This window comes from Cyphomyrmex costatus, unplaced genomic scaffold, assembly GCF_001594065.2.
Source record: "Cyphomyrmex costatus isolate MS0001 unplaced genomic scaffold, Ccosl1.0 scaffold474, whole genome shotgun sequence".
In the NCBI taxonomy this organism is placed as follows: Eukaryota; Metazoa; Arthropoda; class Insecta; order Hymenoptera; family Formicidae; genus Cyphomyrmex; species Cyphomyrmex costatus.
This window is the reverse complement of record NW_017279009.1, coordinates 4,504-22,317: the sequence shown is the minus strand read 5'-3', so window position 1 is coordinate 22,317 and position 17,814 is coordinate 4,504. Positions and strand designations below refer to the sequence as shown.

The 17,814-nt window shown below is 32.3% G+C and overlaps 1 protein-coding gene across 3 annotated transcripts in view; it reads left to right on the top strand.

Moving 5' to 3' along the window:
- Nucleotides 1–17,064, top strand: part of Cpr (Cytochrome P450 reductase) — a 26,795-nt gene extending 9,731 nt beyond the window's left edge. For 2 of the 3 annotated variants that reach the window (XM_018545100.1, XM_018545099.1), the window contains exons 2-11: nt 8,526–8,728; nt 9,301–9,493; nt 9,855–10,004; nt 14,648–14,772; nt 15,002–15,190; nt 15,268–15,506; nt 15,613–15,944; nt 16,032–16,293; nt 16,388–16,616; nt 16,687–17,064. In XM_018545100.1, coding sequence (XP_018400602.1) covers nt 8,559–8,728; nt 9,301–9,493; nt 9,855–10,004; nt 14,648–14,772; nt 15,002–15,190; nt 15,268–15,506; nt 15,613–15,944; nt 16,032–16,293; nt 16,388–16,616; nt 16,687–16,831 — 2,034 coding nt within the window. In that variant the 5' untranslated portion in view covers nt 8,526–8,558 and the 3' untranslated portion in view covers nt 16,832–17,064. Of the gene's footprint in view, nt 1–3,245; nt 3,368–8,525; nt 8,729–9,300; nt 9,494–9,854; nt 10,005–14,647; nt 14,773–15,001; nt 15,191–15,267; nt 15,507–15,612; nt 15,945–16,031; nt 16,294–16,387; nt 16,617–16,686 lie in introns of those variants that run through there. The other variant, XM_018545098.1, reaches the window with a different exon arrangement.
- The last annotated feature ends 750 nt before the right edge of the window (nt 17,065–17,814 follow it).

The following is a 17,814-nucleotide window of genomic DNA, read 5'->3' as shown; positions in this document are numbered from 1 at the left end:
CTCGACGAGTTCTATCGAAAACTTTAAGGTGAAGAAGCGATTGGACCAACGGTTTGCAAGATACAGCGACATTTGTCGGAAGATCAACAATTCTTAGAGTATATCTCGGAAACCGTTGGTCCAATCGCTTTGAGCCCTGATACTTTTCGACAGAACTCGTTGAGAACTGTCCAGAACTCCGAACAGAACTACTCGGTACTCCCAAAAAATTTTTGATCAAAAATTTTTTTATAAATCCCACGTCGGAAAATTTTTTTGGAGACCAAGTAGTTCTGATCGGAGTTCTGGACAGTTCTCGGCGAGTTCTGTCGAAAAGTATCAAGGCTCAAAGCGATTGGACCAACGGTTTCCGAGATATACTTATTTAAAAATTGTATGATCTTAACAAATGTCGCTGTATCTTACAAGCCGTTGGTCCAATCGCTTTTTCACCTTACAGTTTTCGATAGAACTCGTCGAGAACTATAAGAAACGCTACTCAGAACTACTCGGTACTCTCAAAAAATTTTCCGACGTGGGACTTAGAAAAAAATTTGAAGTCAAAATTTTTTGGGAGTACCGAGTAGTTCTGTTCGGAGTTCTGGACAGTTCTCGGCGAGTTCTGTCGAAAAGTATCAGGACTCAAAGCGATTGGACCAACGGTTTCCGAGATATACTCTAAGAATTGTTGATCTTCCGACAAATGTCGCTGTATCTTGCAAACCGTTGGTCCAATCGCTTCTTCACCTTACAGTTTTCGATAGAACTCGTCGAGTACTATAAGAAACGCTACTCAGAACTACTCGGTACTCTCAAACAAATTTTCAAAGATTTCCACTATTTTTTTTAAACTTCATTATATTTCAAAAATGTTTTTTATGTATCAAGAACTCTAGGTATTCACAAAATAGTTCTGTTAAGCTGATCAGAACTATGCGACCTTGAATTTCGTTAAAAAGTTAGCACCCCATTTTTAAAAAATTATTAAAAAATGATTATTAAGCGCATATGTCATTAAAAATCATAGAGAACTCTTCGTATCGTCAAAAAGAAGCAGGAATTATCATCAGAACTATTGTATCTAAAAATTAATTCTTCAAAAATTTTCAATTTTTTTTTTTTCGAAAATTTTTTTTACATATCAGGAACTCTAGGCAATCGCAAATTGAAGCTATTAAGCCGCTCAGAACTATTCCACCTCGAAATTCGATAAAAAGTTAGCACCCCATTTTTAAAAAATGTAAAAGAAATGTTTATTGAGCGAAACTCTTGTTATTAACTATAGGGAACTCTTCGTCTCGTCAAAAGGAAGTGGGAACTCTAATCAAAACTACTGAGTACTATAGTTGGGGTGTTAACTTAACATACCCCACATAATTTTAATAAGCATTGTGATCCAGCTTTGACCGTTATTGGCTTTGACCGTTAATCATTGCGGTTTCCTTCTTGTTAGTTTATTATATTATATATTATTTATACATGTAAGATCTAATTGGTTTATAGTAGATATATTTTCCTTTTTATACGTAATTATTGGATTTGCATTTCACTCATTATCAGATTAAGTTAATGTACAATGGCAATATATATCAATTAACACATATTAATATTATATAGATTGTTTGGAAAGTTCGTTTCAATTTTCTAAATCAAAATTGTATACAGAACATCTTCGTAAAAAATGAACGAAATTTAAATAAAAAGTCTTAAAGTTTGAAATTTTTTTCGAGGTTACTATATTTTTTAAGTTGCTGTGTGAGTTTGATAATTTTTATATATAAAAAACTATGAGCAGAAAAAGATAAAATTTTTTTTGTGGATCTTTTACGTGCCAAAAAAAATTTGCGAAAATTTTCGACTACCTACCGTGAAAGTTTGAAGCTTTTCTTATAAAAGTTTTTTTTAATGTTTCTACTATTTTTTATTCCTGAGTTATTCAAGTTAAGTGAAGGAACATTTTGACTTCAATTGCTCATAACTCCATTAAAAATCATCGCATCGCAATTAAGAAATCAAATTCTTAAAACTGAAACTTTACTCTGTCAAATGGTATAATCGTTAATTTTTTAAATGTACAATTAGTATTACTATTTCAAACTAGAAAATTTGAAACGAACTTTTCGAGAGCAACCTAATACATCAAACTGAATTTTTTTATAAGAAGGTGATCTAGATTTCAATTAGGATCGAAATGTCATTAAACATTTGCAGCTGCGAATGACGATAGACATCAGTTATGTCTACGTGACAAAATAATTTTTATAAATGGTTGTGTTATGATTCTCGGCTAATGTCATTCATCACAAAGACTTATTAATGTAGAAGTTTTATTTGAATAGAAGATTTGCATAGAGCTTGCATAAATGTTAATTAATTATAATATTGGTGAGAATAATCAGAATACAAGTCTATATGTGTTGCTGTAATATATATAAATTCATTAATCTTAAAGAACGACTGATTTTAATCCTGCACTAGTTAGATCTTAATGGTCAATTTTCTATTATAAATTCTGATAGATAAATTTAAATCTGTAAAATGTAAGTAAAAATATATATCAACTTTTCTATGATAGGAAATTATTAAATTAAAATGAATTTAATTTGCTTACTATAAGGTCGCTTCTTCCATCAATATTTTATATTTATAGTATTCTATAAAAGAAAATAAATTCTTGTTTTGAGGATATAACGTTTTCTAAAATTTGTAATATGTATACATATGTATATTTTTTAAGGACTATGAAGGATATATTTTTTGTTAGAAACAACCAGTACTTAAAAGGAAGAAAGTAAATTGAGTAATCACTTTTTTTATTGTTACCAAGAGAATGATATTTTTTTTACACAGACGAAGGTGAAAATCTTGTATTACCGCGGACAAAGAGTTAAGATTGATGCCGAATAAATACGTGTGCGTATTTTTTCAACTTTGTGCGTATGCTACAGGTCATAGAGAAAGCATGTTTCATGTGAGGGAGATAACGAAGGCTTCTGTGCGATCGAAATTTTCGGGTTTGGTCAATTTCATGATGTATTTTGCATGAGGAAATGTATTTTTCGAGCAGATACCCGCGTAGTATAATTACGTATCTAGCGTTTAGTTACACGTAAAATGACTTGCTACTTTATTGCGATGGCTCATGTCGCGGTGATAATCGTAACAGCGATGGCCGCGCGTGTACGACGCATGTATACTGAAGTACAATCGTGTTCCGCGTAATCTAGTCTCCACTCTGTGCATTTTCAGTTATGCACTGATCGTCATCGTGGAAAGTTCGTGCGCGTGATTGCTCGGACGTTGTACGATTCCACGCGCACATTGCTTGCGAATTTTTTTCCACGATCGCTGTACGCTCTTTCGCTGTGTATACAACATGGATCTACCGGTAAGAAAATTAAATATCGTATCGACATAAGCGATGACACGAAATATATGAATTGTGAAGCTGTGATCATCGGAAATTGTGAATTCTGAGCAGATCGTGACATGCTTTTTATCATACTATTAAATTTATAATGTCAAATTTGAATTATTTTTAATCATTTTTGTAGGTCGCTACTGTTTTTATTCAATATGTGGCTAATTCAACTAAAATAATGGAAACGATTTAATTTGAGAATATGTATTTTTGATTGCAATTTAGTTTATTATTTATAAACTGTGTACGTTAATTGAATAAACGTTGTTTATTTTGAAATTAATTACAGAAATAGATTAATTTAAATTTTGATAACATGAAAGTTAAAAGTAATAAAACGTTATTTAACTTTAGCTTGGATTATTCTTATTAAGTTATCCTTGTTGGGTTATCCTTGTTGGGTTGTTATCTCTTTGATATTTAACAGTGTACATCAAGACAAATGATATGATTTTTCAAATACATTTATGTTCAATGAAGTAAAAGATTTTTTAATTCTCTGAAAATAATTTTATTGAACCATCATAATATTTTTTTATATAGAAAACTCAAACATGATGAGCAATATTACAAAAAAATTTAATATTCTAGCAATCAGTTTGAACATTCTATATAATTATTTTGGTTCAACAAAATTCTTTTCGGGTTTATACTTATCTACATTTAGCCAAATTTTTAGATGTTTTAGATAAAATCGTCCTATACCTAAAATACGTGGTTATTCTTCTCAAGTATTTAGTATTATTTATATAAAAATTCATGTTATTTGATGAATTAATTAAAATCTATTAAAAGGTGCACAAATGATAATTGGAACTGAAACAATCTATTTGATCAGTTGTGATTGACCTTAACTACTTACAAAAACCAGTCTAGAATTTTTCTACTAGACGAGCGCTATGAGTGACTTGTTGTCACTCGTGTCAATCACAACGTGGTCAAACGACTCCCATCCAAATGAAACGTCTTGCTCTGTTTGAAATTCAATACGATACAGTTATCATGTAAGTATCTAGTTTGCGTATGTGAAATTAGAGAAAGAGAATGTATGAATTAATACTAGTGAGATGTTTTATAACAAATTCGACTGAACTGACTGTGCATTGATGCATATTAAAGTCGTCGTATATAAATTGAGACGTAAAGATACTCTCTAAACTATTTAAAATGGAATCTCACTTTAAAAAGTGAAAATTGAGCCAGTATTGAAAGAGAGTGGCATAATTTTCAGTCTTTAAGAGTCAGATTTCACTCTTCAGAGTTATTATACAATTCACTCTAAAAGTTTTAGAGTGTGTTTAATATAAATATAAAAATAAGTTAAACCGTGAAATCCTGTAGTTTATTGCGCGTTTATTGTTAAGTAAAATATTTTGTAATTTAAAATATTTGCATTTTATTTTTACATTTAGATGAATCGACATATATTGTACGATTTTAATTATATACCAGTGTTCACTAATTTGATTCATCAATCGAATTCATTAGATATTATTCAATAGCAAAAATTAAAGAAATTTAATTAAAGTTATAAAAATTGAATGAATAATTAGGCAATGTCATTGTTAATCATACTTCATCACAGTACATATCTTGAAGGTTTCTGAGGTTATCAGACAATTTTTGATGACAGTTTATCATTATTTGAGGTTGTAACAAACATAGTACTTATAAGATATACGACAAGATTACTATAATTATGATAAAAACGATACATAATAATTGAGAATCGAATAAAGAATTCCTAAAATTCATTTTTCAGTTTTACTTTCCAGTACATATAGCAATTTTCAGTTTTTTGTTTCCAGCGATAAGCTATCTAGTTACTGGTTACTTACGTTTAAAAGTTATTCATTGAATATTCAGTATTTACAAAATAGTATGGACAAACTCTTTATCAATTTTGTAAATATCTGCTGTTTCTTAGAAAAAAAGTTACGGAATTTTTCTTGTTATTATTTAATATACATTCAGTGAGCTCACAATTGACGCGAATAGCGATGTGTTAAAATCATTATATAATAGAAAAACCGTCTTCTGACATATTTTAATTTGATTATAAACACGGGAATTTTCATGGTTTCTTTATATATGTATATTAATACATAAGTGACCTTTTTAAAGAGTTATTTTTAGAAAACTATTAGAAATAATAGAAATAAATAAAATATGAAATAAATAAAATATGAAGATAAAATATTTCTTTTGGCGTGTTTGTTCATTTGCATTAAATAGAGAATATGATTTTATATTTTAGCGTGAAAAGAGAGAGAGAGAACGATTTTGTTGAAGTATTTAAAAATTTAGCTAGATACAGATTCAAAAATAATTTTGTTAGATTATTAAAATAAGGAATTGTAGGAATTTCAGAGTGAGTAATACTGATAAGTTATCAATTCTAGTAACTACAGAATTTGAGCGTTATATGTAATTACCTTGATAGAGACCAATAAAATTATTTTCAGATCTGTATCTAATTAAATGAAGGTATAACTTTCACTTTTAGCGACCGTTCCGGAATCGTTTTATTTTTTATGTATTTTTTTTCGCGGAAATTGAAAATTATCGTAATAATGACTCTACACACTTAAGGAAAAATTGATAGATTTATATAAATGAAGTTAATAAAATCATGTACATCGTTATGAAATTGCTGACAGTTATGCTTTAGTAATTTAAAAACTAATTCAGAGTTGTTGATTCAACTCTTATGCAGCAATTTCGTAACGATGTGAATAAGGATTGTATTAACGTCATTTTAATGTACTATCTAATCTTTTCTTGAATGCAGCGTCATTATTATAATAATTTTAATTTCCATGAAAAAAGTATATTAGAAAATCTAGGAATAAAATGATTCCCAAATGATCATAAAAAATTGTGCCCTCTCTTTTTAGATATTTTATTCAATAAAATCGTGCTTTCTTGTTGGCCACAAAAAGTTTATAAGTAGACGATAGGTTACTTGTGTTAAATAAATGATTAGCTTTCGATAAACGCTTGTAAACTCAATGATCAACAGATTATGAATATTTAAGATTCATTTGTGACAGTCGATAATGTAAGTATTATAAAAAATTATGATAAAACGCGCTTTTTTTAAATATATTCATATATTATATATTCATATATTCATATATTAATATAATGAAGAACTAAGTAGACTTGAGTTACGTGATTTTTTTTTTCATTCGAGACGATTTTTAGACGTTATCGTGACTCTTTTAGATGGTTAAGTCGTGTGTGGAATAAATCTAAGATAAGGTGACTGAAGAAAGTAAGATAGATAAGCAGCATAAGCAGTAATGCTTGCAAGCATTAACATATATACAATAGAATGACATTGTTTTCGAGCTCATTGCTCTTTTTATGACGCGCGCACTCGGACAAGTGTAAAGTAATTCTTTCGCGACGAACGCGGTAATATCGTGTATTTAATGGAACTCACTTGTGTTACGCAAGCGGTTAAACTCGCAATGACACAATAATTATATAAGTTTTAGTTTTTCGTGTATTTGCAGCGCACCGCATAATTTAAGTTTTTTTTTCATGTCAAAATGACAAAATAACATCGCGCTCTGGAGGGAATAAAGTCATGAAATATGCAGACTAATATACGAATGATATAATGCCACTTTATTATGCACGTCATCGCGATGCTACGTCATAGCCGATAATGATACCTGTTAAATCTCTGCTGAATGTCGCGCGAATGACATACAGTACGAAATACGAGATTTAAAATCGTTTCTTTGTTTAATCATCAACAGTAACACGAGCTGGTCATTTCGCGTAATAGTAATAGAAAACAAGTCAATATACATCAGTTCAGTCGCTGACACGGAAGTATACATCTCGATACTTTGCGTTTGAATGATTGTGATATGAATACAGCGCAGAACTTCGTACTGAACAATTCTTCTATTAAGTAAGTCGTTTACTTTTCTTTGTTACTATCAGGCGACAAAAGTATTAAGTGCATTGTCCAGGCAGGCGCATCCCCTTTCTCAAGCAATTAGCATTCGTTCGACTTGATTAACTTATCATTAAACGCGATTTATTTCCAAATTGATAATAAGTATCTCCTTTTCTAATTGACTTTTTTTTTTACTAATTCCACATTCTTCACATATTACTTTTATATAAGACTTTTTATATAATACGGACGATCAACACAAATTTGTGAAAACTCGATGCTTAAAATAATAACTAATGAATATCGACCGTTATGCAAAAGCCTGTGTAAGAATGTTATTATTTATATCATGTATTTTATTGTAAGACTTATTAGCATTATAAGAGTAGGGATTTGGAAAGAAAGAAGAAAAAAATCCGAATTTTAAATGGAATTTGGAACACGGAATCGATGTATTATAAATAAATGCTACTATAATAAAATAAATAAATTTATCCACAACACACTCGTGCGACGTTATCTCTGACATTCAACCTTGATAAAGGCGAAATAGTAAAAATCAAATTTCGCTGTATTCACTGTTTTGAGTATGTGATAATTTTTTTTATATATTTTATTCAATTCTATAATGAGGTTAAGAACTTTAGAACTTCTTAAAATTCGTAGGCTACGTCATATCTTTGTGGAATATAAACATTTTGGACTTTAGATAGACTTCAAAGACTAACTATGCTAGAGATGGGCGATACGCGTATCTCGGGATGCTAAAAATTGTTTGAAAAAATCTCTTTTTCGATTAAAAAAAGAACGATTTTTTAACAAAAAGATTAGTTTGCAATTACCTCAAAAACGATTTCCAACCATTACTTTTAAGAAATCAATTTTTGGAGCACCGATACGCATACCGCTTATCTTTAAATTATGCCGTCTTCGCCGATTATGATACATTTGATTACATATTTTGCATTTATAACAAGAAATTATATTGCTAATTACATATATGCTAATTACAGTATGTTGTGAATTTATTGAAAATGATAAGATAAAGTGAGATCAAGTGTGTCGAATTTTACTTTTATTTTCCCCGTGAAAGACATAATCCGACAAATATCTCATAGAGTTTGAGAGTCTGGTGGTAGTGCTTATGTTTTAGGAGGATCTAATAAAATCATTCAATTAATAAGTTGATTCGTGTTGAATTTCTCGTAGAGTGTAGACGCGTCACAACCGAAGGCTATAAGAATGGCAGGATCGGCGGAAAGCGAAAGCGGACCAGAAGTACATGATGAGTCACTCTTCGGCGTCTTGGACATATTGTTGATCGTCGGTCTTTTCTTAGCGGCAGCATGGTGGCTCCTGAAAAGAAGAAAGCGGGAAGAAATCACGCCATCAACGAAATCCTATTCTATCCAGTAATTATCTTTTTTATATGAAATGCCTTGGATACCGTGATCACCTGAGTGATGTTCCGATATACACTGTCGGTTCTGAAAATTTATAGTATACGAACTATAGATTTTCAGTACCGACAGTGTATATCGAAACATGTCTCTGGTCAAATATTTACCTAAAAGATGAATCTCAATAGATTCAAATGGAATTTTATATTATCTGCCGAATAATGCGGGATTTCTTTGAAGGAAGGAGAAGATTTATTGGTTAAACCGGAATTAGTAATATTAAAAACGGTTTCTACCAATGTTAGAAAGTAACTTTAATCTCGATTTAATTTATTCTCTATATTCTTTGCAGTGGAACCTCACTTCAAAGAGTGAAGATTGAGCTAGTTTTGAAAAAGAGTAGCTCAGTTTTCGATCTTTAAAAGTGAGATTTTATTTTTTAGATTGAGATTTACTCTAAAAGTTTTAGAGATAGATTACGACATACTACCGTCATTATAAACGGCTTTTAAAAGAGATCCTTAAGCACACATCTGATTAGTGACATTGTAATGCGCTACTAAACTATAATTCTTCAATTACAGACCGACGTCATTCGCCGCGGTACCACCATCGGAAAATTCTTTTATCAAGAAGCTGAAGACTTCCGGGCGGAGTCTGGTTGTCTTTTACGGCAGTCAAACGGGTACTGCTGAAGAATTTGCTGGGCGTCTTGCCAAAGAAGGCATCAGATACAAGATGAAGGGCATGGTGGCTGATCCCGAGGAATGCGACATGGTATGTGAATCGTTACAGCGATTTATTAAATAAATCTTAAAATTCAGAAAAAAAGAACGACAGAAAATATCTTTTTGGAAGCGATTTAACTTCCGGGACTTATACGCACGAAGATATTTATTCCATGTAAGACGGACTGAGCGAGACTTCTTGACCGATGTTGTTAAGCCAATCGAGAAATTCTCGTTATTACTAATGTACACGTTTCTCGCACGTGTAGAAACATATACATTGGTAGTTGTCTTGTCTTGTTAACGACAATCTCGACCTTATCGCGAATGATAAATGATATATTATTTACGACGCAAAAAAGATTAATGTGATATTAGAAATATTTTTCTTTTTTTTTTTTTTTCAACAGGAGGAGTTGGTACATTTGAAAACTATTCCAAATAGTTTAGCAGTGTTTTGCTTGGCTACGTACGGAGAAGGCGATCCCACCGACAACGCAATGGAGTTTATTGAATGGCTCAAGAACGGTGACGGTGATCTCACAGGATTAAATTACGCGGTATGTATTGTATGTACATAAGTGATCATTTCTATACGGACGTGGTACGTCATAATCGCCGTCAAGTTAATTATTTAAATTACTACGTCCTTTAGCAGGCTCTGTGCATAGTTCAAGTATTCGCTAGTTTCCATAATACACGGATTGATAATAATCTAATATTCTAATTTAATAATATGATTAATAATAATAATAATGATGATGATAACAATAATGATAATGGGCACGCGGATGTAACTCAAAGATACGAACCACGCAAATAATGAATTTGCCTTCCTCTTCCTTCTCTCTCCCTCCCCTCCCTCTCTCCCTCCCCTTTCCCTCCTCTCTCCATATCTTTTTTCGAATCTCTGTCTTTAATTTTTTACTTTCGTATCTATTCTTAAACCGTGTTCCAATATACGCTGCCAATAGCATGACGTACGAAATACGTAGATAAAACGCAAAGTCTTTTTAGATCAAATTGATTGATTAAACATTAATTTTAATTCAAACTGTCTAAAAATTTTAAATAAAAGACAAAGCATTGAACAAGGAACAACACAAAAGAAAATAAAAAAAGGAGATGTAAGATATTTCAAATAAAATGAAGCTTTTCGAATAAAACAGTAATAATGAAATAAAAAAAAATAAATAGGAATAAAGTTTAATAAAAAGATGAGTAGAAAAATCCAAATCGTGGTCAAATGATCTGAGTTAATTATCTTGAAACAAGGTAAAAATAACCAAAATGAATGCATTTATTGGAACACTTATAATTTTATTAATCTCTTTTAATGCGATTTAAGTCTCGACGGCGTGTGCTAATAATCAACAGCAAAGTTGATCACGCGTCGAACTCGTTTTCTTAAATGATATGCACGCAATCATGCCTGCTCTGATGCATGCTAGAATACATTCATGTATTCAGCATTGTGTTATTCCATCTTAACCTCGTGTTGTTTATGTTTGGGCCGATCTATCTACCACGAGCCTGATTCGTATTTATTATGTTTATATCGAAAAACGTACCACGATCTTCACTCATGGTTCTTCAACTGAGTTTCTTACCACAAATATCACGATATTGTAGGTAAAGGCCAGAGTTAATCATCTAATGAATTTACTCACGTTTTTAAATTAATTTTTTTAATTTTCATTTCGTTTCAAAATACATTATCCAAAATTGAAAATGCCGATTTCCAGAGGCGTGTTTAAATTCTCACCCAAGTGCTGTCTAAATATCATGTCATCCTTGTTTAACGTTCGGTAACAACAAAGATAGAGTGATACTTGAGTGGAAATCTAAACATAGTCCAGTGCGAGATGTATATATTCATATAGCGCTGTAACCGTCAACAGTAGTGTTGGTACTAGTGTGATATTAGTGTCAATTGTTGTCGGTGTTAGCTGGTGTTTGTGTTCAGTCTATCGCCATCTTGTTTTGTGATCATTCTTTTTTTCTCTTGGACTTCAATTCCGCAGCATTATATTCTCCTAAATATTTTGTAGTGAACATCTTTACATATACTGTATAGTATAGATTTTCAATAGTGTATATCAAAATACAGCTTCAATTCATTAAGGGGGGCCAGTTGTTCTATATTTCGGTAAATTTTACCTATTAGGTAAATCCAGCAATCCGTGCACGCGATTGGATAATGTATTATACTTACCTAACAGGTAAAACTTTATCAAAAGATGAAACATTCGACCCTAAAATCAGAATCTTTGTGGCGTTGCAGGCGTTAGCTGCGGCGCTCCAGTCAGTTCTTTTTCCTATCTAGGTATTATACGCTGATTGGAAAAAGAAGAGTTTTACGTATTGCGTGCAACATGCCGTACCTCATGTATAACTTGGCGATAAATTTTAAGTAGCGCTCGGTAAGATGTATTATTCTTTTTTAAGTTACGTCGCGAGATCTTAATTGCTCATGTCGTTAGACATTAATCTTGTCGTTAACTTCTAAGTGTATCATAGTCGGTTTCGCGATTTTTATCGTTACCCAGTGAGAAATGATAATGAAATCGGCATCGAATTGACGTCGATCCGTTGTCATTTCTCACTGGGTATTAGTGTTTTCATACGCACGCGTTTGCGCAAGTACTTCGTACGTTACGGATACTTATTATTTGAGTTTATAATAAACTATCCTTTAACTTCTGAGTCAGATAAAATCTAAGAATAAAAAACCATGTATTTTATGCACTTACAATATTAAATCATGATGAAATAAGATAATTTAAGAAAAGAAGGAAAATCTGCATACGTAGAGAAAATCACGAAATACGTAAGAGAAATGAGATCGTATCGTGGCAACTTGTATTTTTACGAGTAGACGACAGTGAGAGGCTCAAGCACCGAAGCACAGCTGTCAAAATATTTATATAAGACAAAAATGTTCGCACAATCACGATATAAAGGAAAAAATATATTAAAAGTAAATTTTTAGCAAGAAAAGAAAAATGCAAAGCGGCTCTTGCGAAGAAACTACAAGAATGGCATAATCTCATTCTTGATGAGGAAGAAGGTATATCAAATCTATGTGATAGCAATCGCATTGTCATTGAAAGTGCGACGTTGCCATATCTATTAGACTTCGTCAATTCTCAAGAGAATGTATAAAATCAAGATTTTTTATTGACTCAAACTTTGATATCATCGGTGAATACTTACGGTCTTGTTATACACATGCTTCTTCATAAATTCCAACTACATAAGACTCGATTTTCATTAATTTCTTGAATGCGGTTTTGATGCTATATGAAAATTCGTGTCGTATTACGGCGAAAATGACTATACTGCAATTGTAATTATGGAAAAATCATCAGGAACATCTTAGGAACGGGACGGTAAATTAAGTTCAAATTTTACAGGCAATATGTATTAATACCTAAATTACTTGAAACGAAAGTTTCAAACGAATAGTGTATTTTAGGATGTAACTACCTTAACTTTCTATTACCGACTAAGTATTTTTCCGTCTATTCCACTTTGCCTTCAGCGAGTCATCGTTGGCCATCGACATATAGTATGGACTGCGCACAGGCTGAAATAATATGACCGGCCCGAAAGAAAGAGATAACGACCAGTGTGAGTCTAGAGACCCTCTAATCAGAGTCGCGAAATAACGTTTCCAATTTTGATTGATGCTGACATTTTTCAGCAAAAACCGGAAATAGTCATGGCGTCAAATTTAAGTCGACCTACATTCGCTGCCCATTTTACTTTTTTTTCAGGATTACGAGGAAAGACTTTCATAATATAACCCTTTTTTGCAAAATTGTTGCAGTCTGGCGCAGAACAACGCAGTCATTTTAGAAAATATAATTTTATGAAATACAGTATTAATATAAAAAATATAATAATGTAATTTCTTTCTGATAACTGTATTTAGATTCACATGTATTACGTATTAATGTATCACAATCATAATTTTTTCATTGCAACTGCGATGGTGCTCGTATACGTGCAGTAGTATTATATTTGATCGCTACTTCCGGTTTTTGCTGAAAAAATGGTATCGCCGACCTAACCTTATTGACGTTATTTCGCGACTCTGATTAGAGGGTCTCTAGTGTGAGTCAGGCTCTGTCTCTTTCTATCGTCTAGCGATACATTACTACTAACATCCATAACTGGGCGGGTAATAAAAGCAGCCAATAGGAGTATTAGAAAGAGCGAGCGATTGACCCACACCGCGTTTCCTCTTTGTCTAATTCACCGGACACTTTTCGAGGGGACTTATGAATGGATCGCGCAGTCCATAATATGTCGATGTCGATGTCGTTGGCGTCAGACACGCACGGCGGCACGGCGCCATATTAATGCAACGCGACACGTTAACCCCCACTAGAGTCCTAATCTATAGGACTCTAACCTCCACATCTTATTTCACAGTTTATCTGTTCACATTGGTGTCCTCTCGTTCGTCGTGCATTGTTACGTAACATATTTGTATAATATATAAGGTGCGTTCCACTTGGCGCTCACAACGCTTGCGAACGTTATTTGTCCTTGTTTAACATTTAATAAACAACAGGATGATATGATTCTATAAGCGTTACATAACGCATTATATAACGCACGTTTAACGCTCGTGTATGATACCGGTGGTGTTTAAAATCGAAGTTTCTCTGATAGAAAGTGAAAGTACCGGTAACACGTCAGAGTACATGAGTGAGACTGCATTATTGCTCTCATTTGGATACGATTGCGTGATACTCTGCTAGTCATGAACATTGGAATGTCATGTGCTAAGCTCTTCCGTCTCGCTCTGCAGTACCGTCATCAAGTCAACAGTGTCGTGACGCGAATAGCACGTGCTCCAATATCGCACGAGGTATCGAGATTCGAAAGTCGACGAGAACTCGAATCGTTGGAAAACAAGTATGGCCGGTATTCATAGTCAGTTCTTATATTCAAGACCGTCTTAAGTTCAGTCTTGAGGAGTTACGAACCAATCAGAGGGCCGCTTTAGCATCTTAAGACATTACTTAGACAGTCTTGAAATAAGAACCGACTATGAATACCGGCCTATGATCGCGTTTCAAATTGCACGTCAATAATCGCTTTGCTTTATCGTTATTATTATTATTATTACTATTATTATTATTATTATTATTATTATTATTATTATTATTATTATTATTATTTGTTTTAGGTATTCGGGTTGGGTAATAAAACCTATGAACACTATAATGAGATTGGAATATATGTGGATCACAGATTGGAGCAGCTGGGTGCTACGCGCGTGTGCGAGTTGGGGCTTGGGGATGATGATGCAAAGTAAGTTTTCGGGAATATACTTCCTTTATTTCTACAATTTAAATAAAATACAAATAAAAATTCAAACAATTAAAATAAAAATTAATATTTTTTAATTATAACATTGATTATAGTTAAGAAAGACAAATATATTTTATTAATTTTATTATCCATTCTTAATTTGTACAATTCTCTAGAATTTCTTTCTCTAGGTCTAGAATATCTTTAATAATTCATTTTAATATTACAGCATAGAAGATGACTTTATTACGTGGAAAGATAAATTTTGGCCGGCTGTTTGTGAATTCTTTGGCATCGAAGGCGCTGGTGAAGATGTTAGTATTCGACAGTACAGACTTACGGAACACGTAGATCTACCAGCCGAACGCATCTACACTGGAGAGATCGCTCGTCTTCATTCCTTTACGAACCAGAGAATGTAAGTTGTTATTTACTATGAACTGTATTAAATAATTTCTGTTCCCATTTTTAGAATTTTTGATCTTTTATCTGTAGACCATATGATGCGAAAAATCCATTCTTGGCTCCTGTGAAAGTGAACCGCGAATTACATGGTCCAACATCTGACAGATCATGTATGCATATAGAATTCAATATCGAAAATACCAAAATGCGTTACGAGACTGGTGATCATTTGGCTGTCTATCCTGTGAACAACACAGAGTTGGTGAACAAAATTGGTGAACAATGCGATGCAAATTTGGATACTGTTTTCACCCTTACGAATACAGACGGTATTTACTTGCTTTCTCTCTTTACTGTTTTCTTCAAATTTTATGTGAGAATGATTTATGCGTTTGTGTTTTTTACGTTTAAAATAATCTATTATTCTCTTTACAGAGGAATCCTCGAAGAAGCATCCATTCCCTTGTCCTTGCAGTTACAGAACTGCTTTAACACATTACTTAGATATTACAAGTAATCCGCGCACGCATGTCCTCAAGGAATTAGCAGAGTATACGACCGATCCCGTAGATAAGGAGAAGCTAAAATTGATGTCATCGACCAGCGCAGAGGGCAAGTCTGCTTATCAGCAATGGATAATTCAAGAGAATCGCAATATTGTGCATATTTTGGAGGATATTCCCAGCTTAAAGCCACCACTAGATCATCTGTGCGAGATTTTGCCGCGATTACAATGTCGATACTACTCAATATCTTCGTCTCCGATGGTATATCTTTTAATTAATTTTAAAAATGATTTAAGGAGAGGTTTTTCTTAAAAAATAATTTGTATAAAAATCATTCTTTCTGTTTAGGTTCATCCAACTTCGATTCACATTACGGCAGTAGTGGTGGAGTACAAAACACCGACAGGTAGAATAAATAAAGGCGTGACGACCAGTTGGTTGAAGGAAAAACATCCTTCCAATCCACTTTGTCTTGTTCCAATCTTTGTAAGAAAATCTCAATTTCGCTTGCCAACGCATCCGAGTACCCCTATCATTATGGTTGGTCCAGGAACTGGTTTAGCACCATTCAGAGGCTTTATACAAGAGCGGGAATTTGTTAGGAAATCAGGTAAACATGTTTTCGCTTTTGATATCTTCTAACATATTCTTTCCATCAGGAGAGTGTATTTAAATTTTATATCAATATTTAAATTAAAATCCAGGTAAAACGACAGGCGACACGATACTGTACTTTGGATGCAGGAAAAGCCAAGAGGACTATCTCTATCGTGAAGAATTAGAGCAATATGTGAAGGACGGCATTTTAATATTGCACACCGCGTTCAGCCGGGAGCAATCGCACAAAGTCTACGTCACGCATTTACTCGAGGAGAATAAGGAGGAAATATGGCGTGTTATTGGCGAACAAAACGGACATATCTATGTTTGCGGGTTAGTTTAAAGCATATACTATTATAAAAAAATCATATTCTAATTGTAAATTATGTATGTTCTTCCTTAGGGATGCAAGAAACATGGCGCGCGACGTACACAACATTTTGCTCAAAGTGGTGATGGAACGTGGTAATATGTCAGAACTTGACGCTGCAAATTATATTAAGAAGATGGAGTCACAAAAGCGATACTCTAGTGATGTTTGGAGTTGAGCCATATTAATTACACTATAGAGAAATACACAGAAGCATTTTTTTAAGTGCGAGAGCCTGCTTGATTCAGTAAAGCGACGGAATGGTAGTAATGACATTCACTCAAATCACTTATCATTTTCTCTATAATCATTTAATAATTTTCATCCGATGAGTTTTATTCTGCCATTATGTCCTGCCGAATAGAATAATTGTAGTTAAATTATATTCGATAGCCAGAGCTAGCATTGCATACAGAAACTTTTTTAAAGTTATGTAAAAGTATTTAAATACATACGACTTATTTTTCGTATTCGTGTTTTTATAGATAATGAAATAGATTGTTTTAAATTAAATGTTTAAATGTATTTTTTGTCTATGTATTTATGTAAGTCCGATTTTCGATGAAAGGATTGACTTTATTTAAATTTTTGAAAATATGTAGAGAGACTCGATAACACTAGGAATATATATATTATATATATTATAATATTATATATAATATATATAACAATATATATTATATATAGTATATATTATATATATTGTTAATATATAGTATATATATGTAATACATATTATATATTGTATAATAGATTATCTCGTGTTTAGTAAAAGCATTCGTTAACTCGATCTTTATTTTCAGAAATTTTCGTCTTTCATAGCCTTGAAATGTGTTTATGGAGTTTCTGTACATATTTACTAATGTAAATATTCTTATGTAGTATCTCTGCCTATCTTATCAAAAATGTTAGTCGGTTATTCATTTATAAAATAATTATAAAATTATTTTTTGATTAATTTTATTATAATTTATATAATAATTTTATGATATCTGTAAAATTACTCTTAAATGAATTTTATTATAATTTTTACATTTTATAAACAACAAGACGAGATAAATTAGCTTGTCTGCTGATATTTTAACATTTAAACGTATAATGTAATAAAACATTGTTAGTTCTGGTCACCGTGATATAACAAGTACTATCTGTTACGCAAAT